The sequence below is a fragment of the Globicephala melas genome, chromosome 8 (genome assembly GCF_963455315.2).
Source record: "Globicephala melas chromosome 8, mGloMel1.2, whole genome shotgun sequence".
Classification (NCBI taxonomy): domain Eukaryota; kingdom Metazoa; phylum Chordata; class Mammalia; order Artiodactyla; family Delphinidae; genus Globicephala; species Globicephala melas.
Genome location: NC_083321.1, coordinates 7,633,124 through 7,651,829, shown reverse-complemented (window position 1 = coordinate 7,651,829; position 18,706 = coordinate 7,633,124). Strand labels below are relative to the sequence as shown.

General features: G+C 57.5%; 1 protein-coding gene across 40 annotated transcripts in view; it reads right to left on the bottom strand.

The window, feature by feature from the left end:
• Window positions 1-872: 872 nt before the first annotated feature.
• The window catches only part of NRXN2 (neurexin 2), a 108,860-nt gene continuing 91,026 nt past the window's right edge, over window positions 873-18,706 (bottom strand). For 28 of the 40 annotated variants that reach the window (XM_060302985.2, XM_060302971.2, XM_060302973.2 and 25 more), the window contains 3 exons: window positions 16,859-17,184; window positions 14,230-14,308; window positions 873-1,932 (listed from right to left, as the gene is read on the bottom strand). In XM_060302985.2, the coding sequence (XP_060158968.1) occupies window positions 1,046-1,932; window positions 14,230-14,308; window positions 16,859-17,184 (1,292 nt within the window). In that variant the 3' untranslated portion in view covers window positions 873-1,045. The remainder of the gene's footprint in view (window positions 1,933-14,229; window positions 14,309-16,858; window positions 17,185-18,706) is intronic. The other 12 variants (XM_060302998.2, XM_060302999.2, XM_060302993.2 and 9 more) reach the window with 1 other exon arrangement.

Genomic DNA, 18,706 nt, shown 5'->3' with positions numbered 1-18,706 from the left:
GATTTGGAAAGTTTTTGTTTTCTTTTCCCACACATTTCCGGGGTTGGGGTGTTATCCAAGACTCAGACACATTTGTTAACAAAGAGAGAAAAAAAAAAACTGGGGGAGCAGGGAGCCTGCGGGCAGATAAGTGACCCCAGCAGTATGCGGGTAATGCCTGGCTCCCTCTCGTCCCTGCTGCCCGCGCCCAATGGGTGCCACAGGCTGCTGCTCGCGATATCTAGATTAATTGTCTTCAATATATATCTGCATTTGCCTTTCCCCTCCCACCCGCCCCCCACCCTGCTCCTCCAGCAGCTTCCCCATCAATGCACGTCGCCCGGCGGCACACAACAGAACAGGTCTTCCCAGGCCCGAGCCCCTTCCCTGGGCGGAACCAGGCAGGCGCCTCCTCCTGGTGGGCGGAGCCATGGCTCTCGGGGCCATCCCGGCCCCGCCCCCCGCTGGGACGCTCCGCCCACCCTCCCGCCCTTCTCCCACCGACTCTGGAAACCCAAAGGGAGGAAAGGAAGGGGGAAACCAGACACACACAAAAAGGAGAACTGGGGAAGGAGGGTGGGGACAGAGAGACATAGCAAGCCTGGGGTGGGGACTGGAGGGCTTGGGAAGAGAAGGAAGGCTGGGGGAACAGAGGGAGGAGGAAGAAAAATGGAGGAAAATGAACAGGACGAGTAGTTGACACTGTACAAAACCCCCAGTCTTCCTTCCCTCCCAACCCCACCAAAATAAAACTACCCCCCTTAAAAAAATAAATCAACCCAGGGCTGTGAGCACGTGCCCTGCCCGATGGGCGCAGAGCTGAGAGGGACAGACAGCCCCAGGACGCACGATGACTCCGCGCCGACGGACGGCAGGAGGAAGGGGACGAGCACGGGGTTTTCCTTTTTTTTTCCATTTTTTTTCATTTTTTTGCGTTTCCTCTTCGTGAGAGAAGTCTGAGGCAGCCAGGGAGTGGGTCCCCAGGGCCCCGGCAGGGAGAGGGCCGCACCCTCCTCTCGGGCCCTCCCAGGAGGGGCAGCTGGCAGTGGGGCGCGGTGCCGGGGGCTCAGACGTAATACTCCTTGTCTTTGTTCTTCTTGGCCTTGCTGGGCGTCTTGGGGGCAGCCGGGGCCTTCTCTTTCACCACCGCCCCGTTGCTCTGGGCCGAGTTACTGATGTAGTTCCGGCTCTGGTCCACCTGGTAGGAGCCCTCGTCGCGGTTGCGGTACTTGTACATGGCATAGAGGAGGATGAGGATGCAGAGCGCCGCGGCCGCCACGATGCCCACCACCATGCCCGTGGTGCTGCTGGACTCCCGGATCACCTCCACTGCGCCCGGCGGGCCCCGCTCCCCAGGCCCCGTGGGGTTGGCTGTGGGCAGATGGGGGAAGCCGGGGGCGGAGGTCACTCCGGGGCGCAGGGGAGGGGGCCTCCGCGGCTCGAAGGACGTGGGGGCCCCGGGCCCCAGGGGTGGGTTCTCCAGCAGGGGCTGCAGCGGGTCTCGGTGGTTCATTTTGCCCGCTGGCAGGTTGGGGGCCGGGGCGGAGGGGGCGAGCAGCACCCCAGGGGCGCCCGTGGCCCCATCTGTCCTGAGGTTGGGCCGGGGAGCGGGTTTGCGGGGGGAGAGGAGGGTGGTGCGGTCCGTGACCAGGGGAAAGGTGGTGTAAAAGTCCTCGTCGTCCGTGGGGGGGAGGCTGGAGTCAAAGACCTCCCCGGAGGCAAAGCCCGAGGCCTCGATAGGCTCCTCGCAGTCGCTGTCGTCCTGCTCGGCCTGGCACGGGCCCCCGGCGGGCGGGCGGCGGGCCGCGGGCGGGGGCAGGGTGTCTTGGGTGGCACCCACGCCCGTGAGGAAGGGGTAGAAGGTAGGGGGTGGGGGCACGAAGGGGGATCGGGTGGCCACGGGAGGGGGGTCTAAGGAGTCCTCCGTGATAATGGGCAATATTAACTCTCCTCCTAGAACAAGAGAGAGAAGAGAAAAGACAGGGCGTCAGCGAGGGCCGGGGTGCAGGCGGCCGGCACAGAGAGAGAAACAACAGCCTCACACACCCAAATCGGTTCCAATTGGCCTTGGCGGAGACTAGAGCGGGCTGGGCCCGCCCGCCAGCCGGCCGGAGCACTGCGCTTTAAGCTTTAAGCGGGCAGCGGCTCGGATGCCCTGGGCACCCCACGCACGGGCTCTGTGGCTCTCTGGGTTTTGGTCTTTTGTTTGTCTTAAGAAACCAAAAGGAAAAGAAAGGAAAGGAAATAGAAAAGAAATGGAAAAGAAAAAAAGAATTCTACTGGTTTAAGGCTTTAAAAACAGATACAAGAGCAGCATTTAAACAAACCTAACAACAATATCTTTTAGGGTTTTTTCTGGGTTTTTCTCTTTTTTTGCTTTTTTTTTTTTTTCTTTTGTTTTTAAAAAAGAAGATAGCATACCACGGAATTCAGGCAACTTACATCAACAAATAGGCCGTGTGATTTTAGCATGAAGAAAAAAATTACAAACAGAGCTGTGTAAGCGGGTTCTCCCGGAAAAAATAAGAAAAAAACAACTTTTCCGTACAACGTTTCCTTTCTATCTGTTTGGTATCTCCCTCCCTCACTCTTCTCTCCCTGAACAACTTGCTTCCTCCAGAATACTCTCTCTCCTCCCTCACTTGGGCCCTCTCCCCCTCATTAAACACAAAGCTGAAATCTGCACAGTGAAGGCTAGCATTAAGGAACTGTTACCACCACTTGGTGTCAGCGTGTGGGGGAGGGAGGGAACAGTGGGAAGGAAGGCTTGGGGAGGAGGCACGTGACAGGCAGCTGCGTAGGAATTGCCTCATGGGTGAGAGGACTTGGGAGGGGATGAGCATGGGAAGGGGCTTTGAAGGCTAACTGCAGGTTGGTCATGGGGAGAGGAGAACTGAAGGTGGGAGGTGATGAGGTCCAGGAGGAAGAGCTGGCAGGGTGGGAGTGGTGGTGAGAAGCCATGTTGAGGTAAGGAGGTGAGTCAGGACAGGGGGTGAGTGAGGGAATTGGGCAGGGACACATGATTCTTGAGCTAACCCTAAATCCCCAACTTTCTCTTTCTTCACCCTCCACCTCTGACCCCCACTGACTTCCCCCCCTCCCCCTCCCCAGAACCCCCATGGGCCGCCAGGACCTGGCCAGGGCTTGACGGCCTCTGGCCCTCTTATTATTGTTTAAAACAATAATAAAACAACGGAAAGAAGAAGAAAGCAAAAAAAGAAAAGAAAATACATACACAGCCATCTGGGAAGGATGCACTTGCTAATATAGGGCCCAGGAGAACTACTGGGGAGGGCCTTTGGGGTAGGGGTGTAGGTCTCCTCACTCCCTAGGTCGGATAACTGGGGTCTCTTGGGCCAAAACTGCAATTCCCATCAGCCCCAGAGGGTGAGAATTACAACTCCCATTAGTTCTTACAGGGGTGTGGACCACAATTCTCATCAGCCCCTGGGTCAACAACTACAACTCCCATCAGCCCGCTGGGCCCCCTCTCAAACAAAAGCACTGCAACCCACTGGTCTGGGGTAGACCAGAGCTGCAGCCCTGGGTCTAGGTGGCTGGTGGAAGGGCTCCCTCCTCTTGGAGGGGCAGCTCTGGGCCTGGTAGGGACTGTAGGTTTCCTCTCTAGCTCTCCCTCCAGCACAGCTCAAGCCCTGCCCCCATCTGAGTGCAGCTCCCTGGTCTCTCTGCAGGGTTTGATCTTCAGAGATCACACCACAAACCTCCCACCCGCTCCCTGGGAGGCTTCTCAGGGCTTCCCTGACAGACCCCTCTGCCCCAGTGCATCCAGGCCAGCCATGTGCCACCACCACCACACCTTGGCACCTCTTCTCCTCCTCCCCCCACCCAAAGCGCTCTGGTCTCCACTCTGCTGTTCAAACATCTCTGCTGATCCTTCAGATCGCAAGCTCCAGCAGTTTGTCAGAGCTGTCCTTGGCCACACTAGCCAGCTTGGCCAAGACCTTGCTATTGAACTCGCAGCCTTGCTGAGCTCCTCAGGCTGCTCTCCCCACCAGGCTCCAATCTCCCCCTGGACAGGGGCTCACCTGCACCCCAGATTGTGAAGCCTCAGGGCACCTGGGCTTCCACCGGCTCAGCCACACTGGAAAACTGAGCCAAGAGCAGAGAAGCATGTTTTGTGGGGCTGGAACTGTCCAACCCTGGCTTTTTATGGAGGAGGATGCTGAGGCCTGGGGTGGGCAGGACTTCCAGGGTCTTCTAGGTGTCACTGTCAGGCTACATGAATGAATAGACTATCCAGTCCCTTCTGTGGCTCTCAGAGGCCAGGCGAGGGCCAAGTCTCACAAGGAGCCCCGGAAGGCCTGACTCATCCTCCCCACGCCTGCAGGAATCTGCTAGGCTGCTTGACTCTTGGCTTGGATTTTAATGTGGGAGGCCAAGACCTGTTCTGTCATTAATTCCTGTGTGACTGTGGGCAAGTTTCTTTCATTTCCTGGGCCTCAGTTTCCTCATCTATAAAATTAGGGTATTGGGCTCCAGGCCCAGGGTGAGGCCAAGGCCTGGATCCCAGCCTGTGGATGAACATAGTTTGTCCTCCCATCCCTACTGAGCCCTAGACCCACCAAGGATGGCCCAGCAACCTGGCCCCTGGGTAAGTGGCAAACTCAGCTGTCAGGTCTCAGGAGGAGGCTGGTAGCCCTTCGAGTGGTAGCATCTGGGCCCAGCCATGACAAGGTTCCCTTCCCTGTGTGGACCCTGAACACATCTGGGGTCCTCACTGCTGGCCCACACTACCTGCCCCCTTCCTGAACTTTGCCTTCTGTTCAGAACACCTTTCCCCTGCTGATATCTCATTCATCCTTTGAATCCAACCAAATACCTCCTCTTCCAGGCAGACCTCCAGAGGCTCCTCCCTGCCTTGGGTGCCTCTGACACCTTGTCCCTATTCTGTCCTGGAGGCACAGGTTTGGACTCACTGCCAGGGAAGGCCCTTGCTGGGGACACATCATGGCCCAAGGGGTTGATCAGGCCAATCAGGGCATAGACCTTGGCTTTCTATACTTTTGCTCACCTCCCCAGTAGATGAGGGTGTATGGGGGCTTCAGGCCTTGGACCACAGACAAATCCTGCTCAGCCTGAGCCGCCCCCCACCCCCCACAACCATTTGCCCCAATTCACTGGTTCCTTAGGTCCTTGGGACACACAGGCTCCCAGGGTCCCCCTGTGCAGCCTCCTGCCTCCCCCAACCCTGCCTCCAGAGCCCTCCCAGTCCTGGTCATATTGACTTCTCGGCCCTGCCCTTCAACCCCAGCCAATTCCTGGCCTCCATCTCTGGGTCTCGGTCCTGTCCCTGTGTCCCCAACTCCTTTGGGGACTTTCCCTGGCCCGAGGCTTTGACAGCATCTCCTGAGGGTGCCCTGCCCTCACTCACATCCCCCCACACTGCCACAACTGCCCCTTGGTGTCCCCTTCTCCTGGCCCTGAACCTCAGCCTCCACCTCCCACGCCACTTCCTCCCTGGGCCCTACACCCCTCACCACAAGATGACACACTACTGAGACCCCACGCTGCCTTCCTTCCCCAACTCTCACTCAAGTCGGTCTGGGCTCTGTGGCAGTGAAGTCACACACAAAGTAGGGTACCGTCTTTTCCTGGGGTCATGCAGGAAGGGTCAGGCAAGCTTGTGCCAATGAGGAGTTAGTGGGGCCTGGAGGAGGGCAGGAACCCTCAGAGACTTCTCACTGCAGAAGTCCAACTGGGGGCTCCCCAGGACGCCCCTCCCGCTGGGCTTTTAGGGGTGCAAACTCATGAAGACTCATGGTGCCTCGGACCCTGGGTCCAGCTCTATGCCAAGGGTGCACATTGGGATGGGGTACCCCTGGGGGTCTGATAAGGACCCTAGGCAGCCTCCCTCCCCTCCCCCACTTCAGGCAACTGCAGCATTTGGGAAATATTCACAGGAGCACTTATCATAGACGCCACCCACCCTCTGCTCCTAAATTGAATTTCAGTGCATGTCAGTTCCGCTTACTAAAAGGAATTCCATTCTGGCCAAGGAGACCACAAGCCATTCCCGAGCACCCTCCTCCCCCAGCTCCCCTGCCTCTGGGGGCTGCTGGACAAGCAAGCTGGGCCCTTTCTGCCTTTAGGGCAAAGAAGGCCCTTGACTGAAAATCTACCCAAGAACCCCATCCCCTCCCAAGCAAGATGTGCCCACCCCCAAAGCAGCATCTAGAACTGAGGCTGAGCGTCAGAGACTAAGCAATCAGCTGCCTGAGGCCTCATCTGCCAGTGCTGGGTGCCCTGCCCAGGCTGTGACGGCAAGAAGGCCACTAGTCCACAGGGCATTTCGTGTGGATTAGAAACATGGCAGACCCTCAGTGTGGCCACAGCCCTGCAGGTACACCATTTGGCAAACAGTATCTCTGTGCAAAACTGGAAAAAGGCATTCTGTTCTCCTGGTGGGCACAGCCCCGCTCCAGGGCGCAGGACACACAGCTTGGCAAGCAGAGCACTGGCTAGATTTCAGCCCTTACTCACCTGTTCCAGCAGAGAACAATCTGTGCAACTGTGTGCAGTGGCCTGAAGGGTACCACCCCTCCCCACCCGGAAACCCACACACAGCAAGGGCAAACGTCAAGGTGGAGTCAAGGTCAGAGACGGTGAAGCGCCTACTGTGTGCACGCACGTGCACCCACCCCTCTGAGGGTCTGTTTCTGCGCAGCTGGGCACGTGTCTCTAAGCGTGTGTGTGTGTGTGTGTGTGTGTGTGTGTGCGCGCGCGCGCTCGAACCTCAATGGATCCAAGCACGTGAGCATGCATGTCAGCGAGTCTTAGCGGACGTGCGTGCATGTGAGTGAGCCTGTGCTCTGTACGTGGTTTGTGTGTGGTCCGCCTGCCTCTAGGCCTGGGTCCGAGCTCGTGTGTGCATGTGAATGCATGAATGTGTCGCTGAGAACATGTGAGCGTGCCACCACGGGTCTGAACACACGCGGTTGTGCCTCTGTGACCACCTCTTGCCCTCGGGTAGTGAGACTACATTTCCCAGCATCCCTTGCAAGTAGGTGCGGCCACAGGAGTAAGCAGTGGTCAGTGCCAGTACGGGCCCATAAAAGCTCCAGTGCCCGATCCTCCGCACTCCTTCTCCTCCTTCCAGTGACCTTGCGAACCACGTGTTGAAATGGAGGAGCCACAGATGGGAGGTCTCTGGATTCCCCAAGCACTCCTTGGGGCAGAGCCACCTGCTGGTCAGGAGCACCCAGGTGGGGCTTCACCTGAGTCAGAAACTCCCCTTGAAGGACCCACTGACATTCGGGGGGAGATTATCTGTTACAGAAACACATGTTACCTTAACTAATACAGACACAGCCAGAAGTGGGTGTCACATTAACAAAAACCTGTGGCCCTCAGGTAACAATTCAAGAAAATGGATTTGGAGGCTGGAAAGATGCAGAACCACATAATGCAGCGGCAGGACACCTGGCAGCAACCGTTGCTTGGGACAGACCACGTGCTTACTGAGGCTGAGGCACTAAGGGAAGGTGCCAGAAAAGTCGGGACAATGCTGGCTTTTACTTTCTGTGTTTGGTAACGTATTACAAGAAAGAAACAACATTAGACGAGAATTGGTGCGTTTGCAAGAGATGAAGGGACCAGAGAGAGCCCAGAAAAGCGGGGCCGGCAAGTGTCAGAAGAACCACTGCCCCCAAACCCCAAATCTTAAAAGAGAAGACGGGAAACGGCTTTCAGGGATAGTGGCCCAGTGACACTTCCACCTGAAAAACGGGGCTCAGCCTTGCCTCAAGGATCACACTAAGGGTGTGTCTCCCCGCCTATTGTTTCAAACGCCCTCAAGATAGTCACCACTAAATTAAGAGATAGGGCAGAGAAACAAGGAAATAAACAGGCTTGAGAATTATGTCTAGGAGAGAACTCTGAGTGTCGTTCCGTTGACTGCTGGAGCCTTAAAACAACCTTTGGGCCCCCAAACATGCATGAGCAGGAAGAGAGGGCCGTCAAGGCTGTGAGACCTCCAAGGAGGTCATTTTCCCGACACCCACCCAGAGGATGGAGGACTGGGAAGGGTCTGCCAGAGGGCAGCGCCAGGGCCCCAGACAAAGCAGAGGGGAGTTTCTCCCACACAGCAGAGGTGGGGTTTCAGGGAGAAACTTCCCCACTACTGAGGGCAGAGCCTCAAGCTGCCTGCTGGCTGGATCTTCCCAACACTAGGAACTACAAGCTGCTGTGCACCCTCCATCCTTCCCTTTGGACGCAGGGTTTTATGGTGGTGGTTTTCTCTGGCCCATCATGGTATTCTGGGTGTGTGTTGGGCTGTATGGGCAGTGAGATCAATTATCCTTTTAGTTCATGGGTATCCAGACCACATATGGGTACCCAGGAGCCAAGTCTGGACCCAATGGAGGGGGTCCATCTCCCAGACATCCTCACCTCTGAGATGACTATCCTAACCGGCTAGGGCTTCGGGTGTCTCTCCTGGGTAGGAGTGGGTGTGTTCTGTCGGTGGGGGGAACAGTGGACTGGATCGTTGGTGACCCAAAGCCCAGACTGTGGCAAATAAATGGCTAGCTGGTCACCAAATCTGTTTTTGCTTCCTCCTGGACTGCCTGGAAGCTAGGTCGTGCCACATGACCGAGCTCTGGAGAACAGAATCAGTAGGGCCCATGCACACCTCTTCCTCCCAGGCCTGGCCCATAAACCCTCCCCTTCATGCCCCTCCCTGCGTATCCCCTTCCACCACAACTCGGGAAGTCATGGTGAAGATGGTGCAGCTTCAAGGTGGAGACAGACCAGCCCTGAATCAGCGTCCTGAAAAGAGCTGCTCACCTAAGTGTCCATCGACAGATGAATGGATAAAGAAGGTGTGGCACATATATACAATGGAACATCACTCAGCCATAAAAAGAAGTGAAATTGAGTTATTTGTAGCGAGGTGGATGGACCTAGAGTCTGTCATACAGAGTGAAGTAAGTCAGAGAAAAACAAATACCGTGTTCTAACACATATATATGGAATCTAAAAAAAAAAAAAATGGTTCTGATGAGCCTAGGGGGAGGACAGGAATAAAGACGCAGATGTACAGAATGGACTTGAGGACATGGGGAGGGGAAAGGGTAAGCTGGGATGAAGTGAGAGAGTGGCGTGGACATATATACACTACCAAATGTAAAATAGATAGCTAGTGGGAAGCAGCTGTATCGCACGGGGAGATCAGCTTGGTGCTTTGTGACCACCTAGAGGGGTGGGATAGGGAGGGTGGGAGGGAGATGCAAGAGGGAGGGGATATGGGGATATATGTATATATGTATACATGTAGCTGATTCACTTTGTTATACAGCAGCAACTAACACACCATTGTAAAGCAATTATACTCCAATAAAGATGTTAAAAAAAAAAAGCTGCTCACCCATCAGGAACAGTGTTTATAACTTTACGTGAAGGAGAAGTCAATGTCTATGTGTTTAACCACGGGTGTTGAGAGTTTCTCTGTTACAACTAGTGTTACCTTAAGACACGTTGGAATCTGAACATGTTTGTGCCTCTGTGATTCTGAGCTAGATGTGTGGGTCTGAGCACATGTGTCTGTGCCTGTGGAATTAAGCATGCGTACGCCTCTGAGGGCCCTGTGTATGTGTGCACGGGGGCAACGCCTCTGTAGTGGGCCGAGTGCATGAGGCTGCCTCTCTGGGTCTGAGCACACGTGGGCTTATATGAAGCCGAGTACACATGTATGTGTGGGTCCTTGTGGGTCTGTGTGCTCACCTGGTGAACACGGAAGCATGCATTTTACTGTGTCTGAACATGTGTGATTGGCCTGAGGGTCCACGGATATGTGGGTGTCCTTCTGTGTGGAGCTGCATGTGTACCTCTAAGCATATGAGTAAGTACACCAGCAGCTGTGAGCGCCCGTGTCAGTGTTGGCCTGACTCTGTGTGTGTGTGTGTGTGTGTGTTCACGTGTGTGTACACCACCATGGGACTGAATACGAGTATGCATGCCTTGAGGGGTCTGAGCACGTGTGTGTCTGAGCATAAGGCATGCACATCAGAGTAAGCCTCAGAAGGTCTGAGCTGAGGTGGGCCTCCGAGGGTCTCCTTTCCTGGGGCGGTGGGGCAGGGGCGCAGGTCTGTGAGTCTGAAGAAATGTGTGTGTATGCCTGGACCCCCGGGTCTGGGCACACACAGCCTGCCTGAGGATGCACGCACGTGTGCCCTCATGGCCCTCAGCCCGTGTGTGCCCTCATGGCCCTCAGCATGAGCACACACGTCGGTACACGAGGATATGCCTTTGAGGATGTGTGTGTCTTAGAGTATGTGAACAGATGTGCAGGCGACTGTAGGTCTGAGCCCAAGTGTATGCGGGGGTGGCGCTGTGACACTCGTGCACCTCTGTGAGCCTGGGCGCAGACGTGTACATCCCTGAATTCACACGCCCACGTGCACATGTGTATGCCTGCATCTCAGAAGGTCTGTGCATGTTGTATATGTGCCTGCCCTGAACACGCACACACACACCTGTGATTCTGAAACATCTGTGAGTGTCTGTAAGTCTGAGCTCACGTGGAGGATTCTGTGGCCTGAGCACATGTGTGAGCATGTGTGTGATGCAAGTGGATTTGTACACGTGTGTGTGCCTCTGTGAGCTGAGTGTGGATGTGGAATTCTGAGAGTCTGAGGATTCGTATATGCCTGGGCCTTGAGGGTCTGAGCACATAGGTGTACGTGTCTCGTGAGTGTGTGAAATATGCAAGTGCTTCTGAGCACGTGCATGTGATTCTGAACATCTGGTCTACTCCTCGATAGATGTGCACATGTGCGCTTCAGTGGGTCTGTGTGTACATGGATGTGCAGCTCTGAGCACATGCAACTGCCTTGGTGGGTTGAAGACATGCTGCGTATGCACCCTTGTGCAGCTGAGCTCGTGTGTAAGTGTCTGTTTAGACACTTACACTTACACTTACTCACTGGCAGACACCTGTGAGTCCACATCTAGGTGTGGAGCCCTAAGCCCACACATGCAGGACTGCAGCTCTGAGCACACGTGTGTACCTCTGTGAAAATGTGCACGTGTGTGGGTTTGTCTGTGCTCATCGGACTCCCGGGGCTCTGAATACACGCGTGTCCTTTAGATCTAAGCACCTGGCGCCTCTTTTGCTCTAGGCACAAATGGTGTGTGCCCTTTAGGTCTGAACGTATGAGTACCTGTGGAAGTGGATGTGCGTGAGCTTGCTGGTAGGTCCATAAATGTTTGTGCCTGGATGTGGGCGTGCCTCTGGTCAGACACGAGTGTGCATGTAGCTGGGTCCCTCTGTGGGTCTGAGTCTGTGTGTGCACTTCCTGTGTGCCTCAAGGGGAGCAATTCCTACAGGGGCCAGGCCCGTAACACAAGGTGTGGGACAGGCTGGCTAAGGCAGCGAGGGGCGTTGGGTCACATTGCCTACTATGCAGGGCAGGTCCCCATAAAGGTACTCCCATTCAAAAGAAGTTAAACACCGTGTCCATCAACACAGTACTCTTGGCTGGGCTGCCAACCTCAGGTAAAATAACCATTAGATGATGGGCTCTCCAGGCTGGGGAGGCTGGGACCTGGGGTCTGTGGAGGGGTCCAAGTCAAGGGAAGGTGTGAAACGTTTCAGGGATGACCCGAGGCTTCACACCTGGACCAGGAAGGAAGATCTGGCAGGTGAGAGGGGTGCAAAGAGCCTGCGGTCAGCCCCTGGGTAGCTGCTGTCTCCAGCCAGGCTGCCTCCACCTCTGACACTGACCTTGGAGCCCAAGGAGTCCTGGTTGTCTGCTAGAGAAAAAGCCTCCCTACACTGGGGGCACAAGAAGGCTCTGGCCTGAGTCCCCTCCCTCTCCAGGTGGGGTGTATCACAGTCTAAATCAGCCTGAGGGACCCTGGAGTCATCTTGGTCGTTGTCTGGCCTCCCATCAAGATAAAAATCCAATTTAAGCATTTCAGGGCAGTATGAGCGTGGAGGTGCAAACATACGCGATGCACACCTGTGGGTTGCGATGGTTTTCTCTGGGGGCTCAAGCATGCACTCTGCCCTCCCTCCCTCTTATTTTTAAAGCTGGATGCTGGGCTGGCCCGCCAGCCTCTCCCCATCCCCCAGCTTCCATTCCTCCTCCACCCTCCTTGTCCCCTCACATACTTGGCCCTTTGATGCGGGGAGGGCAGCTGACCCGCCCACTTCAGCTCCTCCTCACTCCGTGGTCCCAACACAGCCTAAAAGAGCTCGGCCCACCTGTGCACGCGCTCAGCATCACACCCAGGCCCCTGACAAGACCCCGGGCTGGGGCTGGGAGGCCAGAATTTTGGTGGACAGGATGTGGCCTTGGGGTAGCCCAGTGTGCGCTTCCCATCCCTGCATCATGGCCATCTGCAGGGTCCAGGGAGAGCAGAGGCTCCTGTCACCTGGCAGTTCCCACCCCTGAGTGTGCAAACACATGTGGCAGGGCCAAGCTGGGCCCTTTTCTCGTGACTGCACAGCCTTTTGTCCCCAGAGTCCCATCCCGGGGCTCTCAGGGGACCATGTGTCCCAGGTGCTCCCCGCAGGCCTAGGCTTGAGGTACTGTGTCCACCTATAGGAAAGCCCCACCAGTAACTAGGTAGGGGGAAAAGCAGGGTGCAAGGAGAGTGCTGTGTCGAAGCTGCCAGATTCCCAGGGCCTCCCAAAGCAACGGTGGGGTGTGAGGGTGCATCCCTGAGCCGAGATCATCCAGTGAGACGGAGGGGAGAGCCCCCAGCAGAGGAGACTCCCCACAGTGGAGGGTGTCTGTCCGGAAAGCACTGGTCCTGGCTGTGGCGGAGGAGGCCTTTCCAGCCCAGCAGCCGGAGGCTCCCCCAAGGACCTCAGGGCCCAGGACTGCCAGAACAACCCCCTCAGCTCTGGCCTACTGGGGGGACACGGGGCAGTCAGGCTTCAGCCTCTGGGCCTGGCGGCCTGCGCCCCAGAAACCTCTCTGCCCTTGGTCTCTGGAACCTGAGCCTCTGCTCCAAGGCTCCTCACACTCCTTCCTTGGTTGCAGCCCACCCTCACCTTCAGCCCCAGAGTGTCTCTTCTGGGGCTGGCAGACCCCCTAGGCTCATGCCCAGGCCAGATTCACAGGATATGCCCAGGTCACACTGCCCACCTCAGCTGACCCCATCACCCCCCACCCCAACCCTGTGGGCACCTGCCCCAACCTCCAGCCTTCCAGTACCAACAACCCAGGTGCCACACACTGCAAAGTAACGGAGAGAAGTCTCTGGAAACCCAAGCAAGGGATGAGGCTCCCAGGGGCTCATCCAGGACACCACCAAGCCCACGGGCTCCCACTGGGAAATCTGGCCACATCCAGTCTCCTTCCATTCCCGCTGCCAGCCTCAAGCACCAGGACCTCGGCTCCTCCCAGCCACCACCCACCTGTTCAGAGGCACCCCCTGTGCCGTTCCACACCCTACACTTCTGAGTCGGCACCCATGGCCCACCCCTGCCTTGCCAATCTGGTCTCTCTCTCTCTGGGGCTGCACCCTTCTCTCCAGCTGGAAGCATCAAGTAGAGCCCTGGAATGCCTCCCCCTGTAAGCCTTCCCTCCCAGCTCTGCTCTCCTCCTATAGCAGCTCCCCAACTAGAAATGTGGACCAGACCCCAGGCCCAATTTCCCCGGGGGACATCATGTCTGGCTGGGGCACCTCCTACCCAGCACGCTGCCCGACACTGTGCAGTAACTGCCCCAGCTTGGCCTGGCAGCCCCGGCAGTGTCTGGCCACCTCCCTGACTCTGGGAATGAGGAGGGTTCAGGAGCCAGCAGAGACCTCCTCTTCTAGCGACCAAAAGAACACCAGGCCTCGGGGACTGATGGGAGTTGTAGTTCTGGACCCAGGAGTCGATGGGAATTGTAGTTCCTAGGCCTGTGTTCCCCATCCCCATCCCCCACACACCCCGCCCCCCGACACACACACCCTAAGGACTCATGGGAGCTGCAGTTACTCATCTTTCTAGGGAAAAGTCTCCCTCTTTCCCTCCCAGCATCCCTTGGCCCTCAACCCCAGGACCCCAAGCTAAGGACCTCACTATCTCTGAGGGGCACCAAAACGCCAGAAACTGCCTCGCCAGGGGGCATTTGCGGGACCTGGGGCAATGGTAGGAGGGGAAAGGAAGCTACCAGGGAAAGTTAAGGCCTGGCAGCAGGCCCCTTGGGCTCGGGCCAGGTGGCAGGGACAGTCGCCCCCCTCCCATCAGTGTTGCAGCGGGCCCGGGGCAGGGGAGGGGGGAAAGGCACTCACCAGTACTGGGCTCACACTCCTCTAGGTCCTCGTCGTCGCTCGGACACTCGGCCGAGGCCACCAGGAGGTCATCTGTGTTCTTGGGGGTGAGAGGAGGGTGGGGGGAAAGAAGAGGGTTCCAGGCTGGGTCAGCAGGCCCCGCAGCCACCTCTTGAGGCACAGGGGATGAGCCCTGGGCTGAGATGCACACCCTGGTCCACACCCCAGCTCTCTCATCGCTCGCTGGGTGACCATGGGCCTCCACCTCCCTTGTGCAAAGGTAGACTGAACAGCGCCCGCCCTGCGGCGGTTCCCGCGCCCCCGGGGATCAATGAAACAGCACACGTTGTGCCATTTATTTCTGGGAAGGCTGGGAGACTGGACCCCGGAACTGGGACTGCAGGGCCAGAGCGAGGGGGCCCGGGGCAGCAGGGAGGTGAAGCACAGGGGCCTCTGGAGGCCAGAACAGGCAGACACGGAGCAGAACCTGGGGGGTTTCTTGGCTGCAGCCTCACCACCCCACCACCTTCATCTCTCTCCCAACCCCCTTCCCGGAGCCTGGAAACCGGGCTGCATACGATAATTAGGGCTGTGGTTGCCATGACAACAGGAGCCGACTTTGTCAGCATTTTCTCTCCTGCTTGCAAAGAAAGAGAATCCCCAAGAAGAGTGAGTGTTAAGGGGTGGGGGGGATTCTCAGGGGGTGCTAGGGAAGAAACTCAAGGAGGGAAACCCAGAATCCAAGCAGGAACGGACTCTGAGAGACTTCGGGTGAAGGGAGAGGGCCAGGCTGAAGGCCAAGGATGGGAGGAGTCTGGGGTGGGTAGGGGGTGAAACGGTCACATCTTGCTTCTTCCCCACCCCCTGAGCTCCGGACACTGCAGCCCTCACCCAAGGGCAAGGTGGGACCTGGAAGACTAATTTTCCTTCTGCATCTCCGCCCCTCTGCACCAGTCTCCCCTGTGCAGGCTCCACCAGCACAGCTATGACCCCTAGAACCCCACCCTTCTCTTCCACCTGGATGGTCTGCCCATCACCTCACACTGAGACTGGACAGCCCTTCTTGCCATTGGGCACTGGGCATGGCCGGTGCCCAACCCTGGCTAGAGCCAGGCCTTTCTCCCAGGGCTCCCCGCTCCCTAGGGCAAGGCCTGGCATTCAGGTCCCCTCGATTTTCTTGGCATTGAAGGCAGAACGGAAGGGGGCTCAGGCTTGACTCTCTTGCCTGGACGAGGCTGTCAGCCAGACCCAGGCCCCTGCAGCACTGATGGGGAGGGACAAGGGGACTGCAGCTCAGAGAACCCAGCCCTCATTTACAGAGGCTGAAGGCGGGCTGGCAGTGGAGGTAAGACACATCCCCATGGCTGACCCAGCACCTCCTTCACCTTGGGAGGGCAGAGGTCCCTCCAGGCCCAGAGGCCCACAGCCATGTGTGATGGCGGCCAGAAGTAGCTTGGGCAGAGGGAGCAGGGTGACTGAGCAAGGTCCAGTGTGCCAGATGTGAGCCCTCCCCCCGCTGGCCAACAATGACCGGTAGCAACAACTAGAAAACTCAGCTGCACTCCAGGGCTGCCTTGGTAAGTCACATATACTCAATCGGCTTTGGCCACCGGAAAAGCCAGCCCTGTCCTTCCCCAGTGGAGCCTCATTCTCAGGTACAGCCCCCTCCGGTGCTCCCCTGGGTGCAAGAGAAGATAAATTCAAACCTGACACAGGGAGAGCACCTGAGCAGGTGGGGCAGGCAGTGGGGAGGGAGGGTAAAGCACCAGGGGACTGTCTGTACCAGCCCCGGCTCTGAGGCACAGGCATGGAGGACACTGAGGCCTGCTACACGGCGGCGTCTACTCAAGGTCACACGGAGAGGACGTGTGAAGGCAGCGGGCTGGCAGTCTCACTGCAAGGACACCAGCCATCAGGGAGAGGCTGCTCCTGCTTCCATCAGCCTCCGGAGAGGGGCTGCCACCATTGGGTGAGCCACTAGCCCTTACAGTGCTGTTGTCTCTGTGCCCTGCGCAAAGCGACGCCATCCTGGCTCCCCCCGTCTCTCCCTCGATGCCCACACAACACTGGGCGTCGCCTTCGTTATGGGGCAGGCAGAGGGGGTCATTCCACCCCTCATCCCCAGCCCGGACTTCCTCTCTCATAAGTGGGGTGGTCTTCCCTGGTCTAGCTAGGGTACCAAACTCCCCCTCAACTCTGGGAATGGTCCCCCTAGAAATAGTGGTCACCTCCACATCTACAACATCCCTGGCCATCAGGGCGACAATCGCTTTGAGAAAGGAGACCTTGGGGACTTCCCTAGTGGTGCAGTGGTTAAGACTCCGTGCTCCAAATGCAGGGGGCCCGGGTTTGATCCCTGGTCGGGAAAGTAGATCCCGCATGCATGCCGCAACTAAGAGTTTGCATGCCACAACTAAGGAGCTGGCGAGGCACAATTAAGGAGCCCGCTTGCCACAACTAAGACCCGGCACAACCAAATAAATAAATAAACAAATATATTTTTAAAAAAAGAAAGAAAGGAGACCTTGCCAGCCCCACCTAAACCACAGTCCCCTCCGACCCTTCCTGAGCACCACAGTTGCTATGCAGACATCAGCCCTATTCCCCACCTGGAGCCCCGTTCCTCGTGCACCAGCGGAGGGGCCCTCACCTGGGTGGTGCTGTCCCTCAGCGTGGGGGAGCGGCCCCGGCGCGTGGTGGTGGTGGCCATGGTGGTGGTGGTCTCCATGATGGTGGTAGCCATGTCGGCCAGCAGGGTGGTGGCCGTGGTCTCCGCACTGAGCAGCACGGACGGCCCCTCCCCCACCAGGCGCAGGTGGCCCTCGGTCCGCACGTTGGGGTCGCTCTCGGCGGCCAGCGCCAGCACCTTGAGCCCATTGTAGTAGAGGCCGGACACCTGGCCCTGGAAAGGGCGGCCCTGATCCCGGCCCCCAATCTTGATGGCAGCCTGGCTGTTGAAGATGGTCAGCTGGCGGCCTGGCGGGGAGGGGAAGGGGCAGGAATGACAGACGGGGGGGGGGGGCAGGCAGTGGGGTGGGGAGACCAGAAAAGGATAGGGAGAATGGATGGAGATCCAAGGGAGGGAAGGAGGGGTGGAGGTGGAAACCAGCAAGTGGGGGTGGGGTGGGGAGGGAGAAAGGAGGAAGGGGCAGACACCAAAAGGAAAGTCCTTGTCAGCCACTAGCCCAGCCCAGCCAGGTAGGGACCCTGGACAGGAAGGATCTCCAGAACACACTTGGGCTGGGAAAGGGGGCCCAGCTCCCCACTCTCCCCACCATGCTCATGCCTCTGGCCTTCCCATCCCCCCTCCTCTCCTGCTCCAGGGGCATCGCTCCCCTTCTTTCCCTTCCCTCAATTTGACCCCCCATCTTCCCTCTGTGCTTCCCCAAACCTCCCACACCCAGTGTCCAGCCCCAAGCCACAGAACCCTCGGAAGCAGCAGGTAGAGGAGACAAAAAGGCAGAGACAGAGCAGCGACTGCCAGGCCACATGGTCAGTGCATGTCAGGGCAGGGATGGAGATGAGACCGAGGGGTGGACAGCGCATGGGAGGAGCGCCAGCGTGAGTGAGGCTGGGAGCAGCCGCGGACCTCACGCCACCCTCCCAGCCACCACCAGGCCCTCTGACCTCTGGCCAGGTCCCCCTCTCTCCTCCTCCCCTCCAAGGCCCAGCCACTGCCTGGGGATCAGGCCCTGGAGAGCAGAGGCCTTCCTTCCCCGCCAGGATGTGCAAGCACAGAGATGGAAAATGTTAAAGGGACCTTGCTTCGCTCGCTGACAGCCAAAAAAACCCCACTCCAGCTCCAACCTCACTCTTTACTTAGCAGTTTCACCTCAGAATGCCCACCTGGGTGGGGTTTGGCTGTTCTGTTTGGTTTTAATGGATCTGGGGGTCAGTTTAACCCTCTGAGTTTGTTGCTTTGGTTTGGTTTTTAGAAAAGATATTTATTGTGTTTAAGTTTAGATTTAACTTTGGTTTTGATGTTGCTTATTTTTGGGGGGAGAGGGTCAGAGGAACTACTAAGTTGCCCCCTGCTCCCCTGGACCTTCAGCTGCTGGTGCTGGGGGTGTTTAAGACCTGGCTTAGCCCTTGTTAGCCTCTGGTTAGTGCTTTGTTAAAGATCTGGTTTAGAGTTACGTGCCTGTAAGCCCTGCCCCCCAAACCTGGGCTGAGGACAGTCCAACTTGTGAAACCCACACCCTTGTTGGCAACACAGGTTCCTTGGGACACCCAGGCCTCTGGGGCACCCAACCATCTGTCTGGCCTCTGGTCAATGATCAGCCAGGGGTGTGTCTGCTCGGCCCGTCTGTTCAACCTCTGTACCTCCTCCAGCTCTCCCTCCGCCCAGCACCTCCCTCAGGCCTGGAGCAGGGTCACCATCTTACAGATGGGGGAGCCGGAGCCCACAGAAGCGGAGAACTAGTGAGTGGCAGCTGGACACCAGACCCAGAGAGGCCCTTGAGGAGCACTGTGTCCAGAGTTTATTCCCGCATATGAG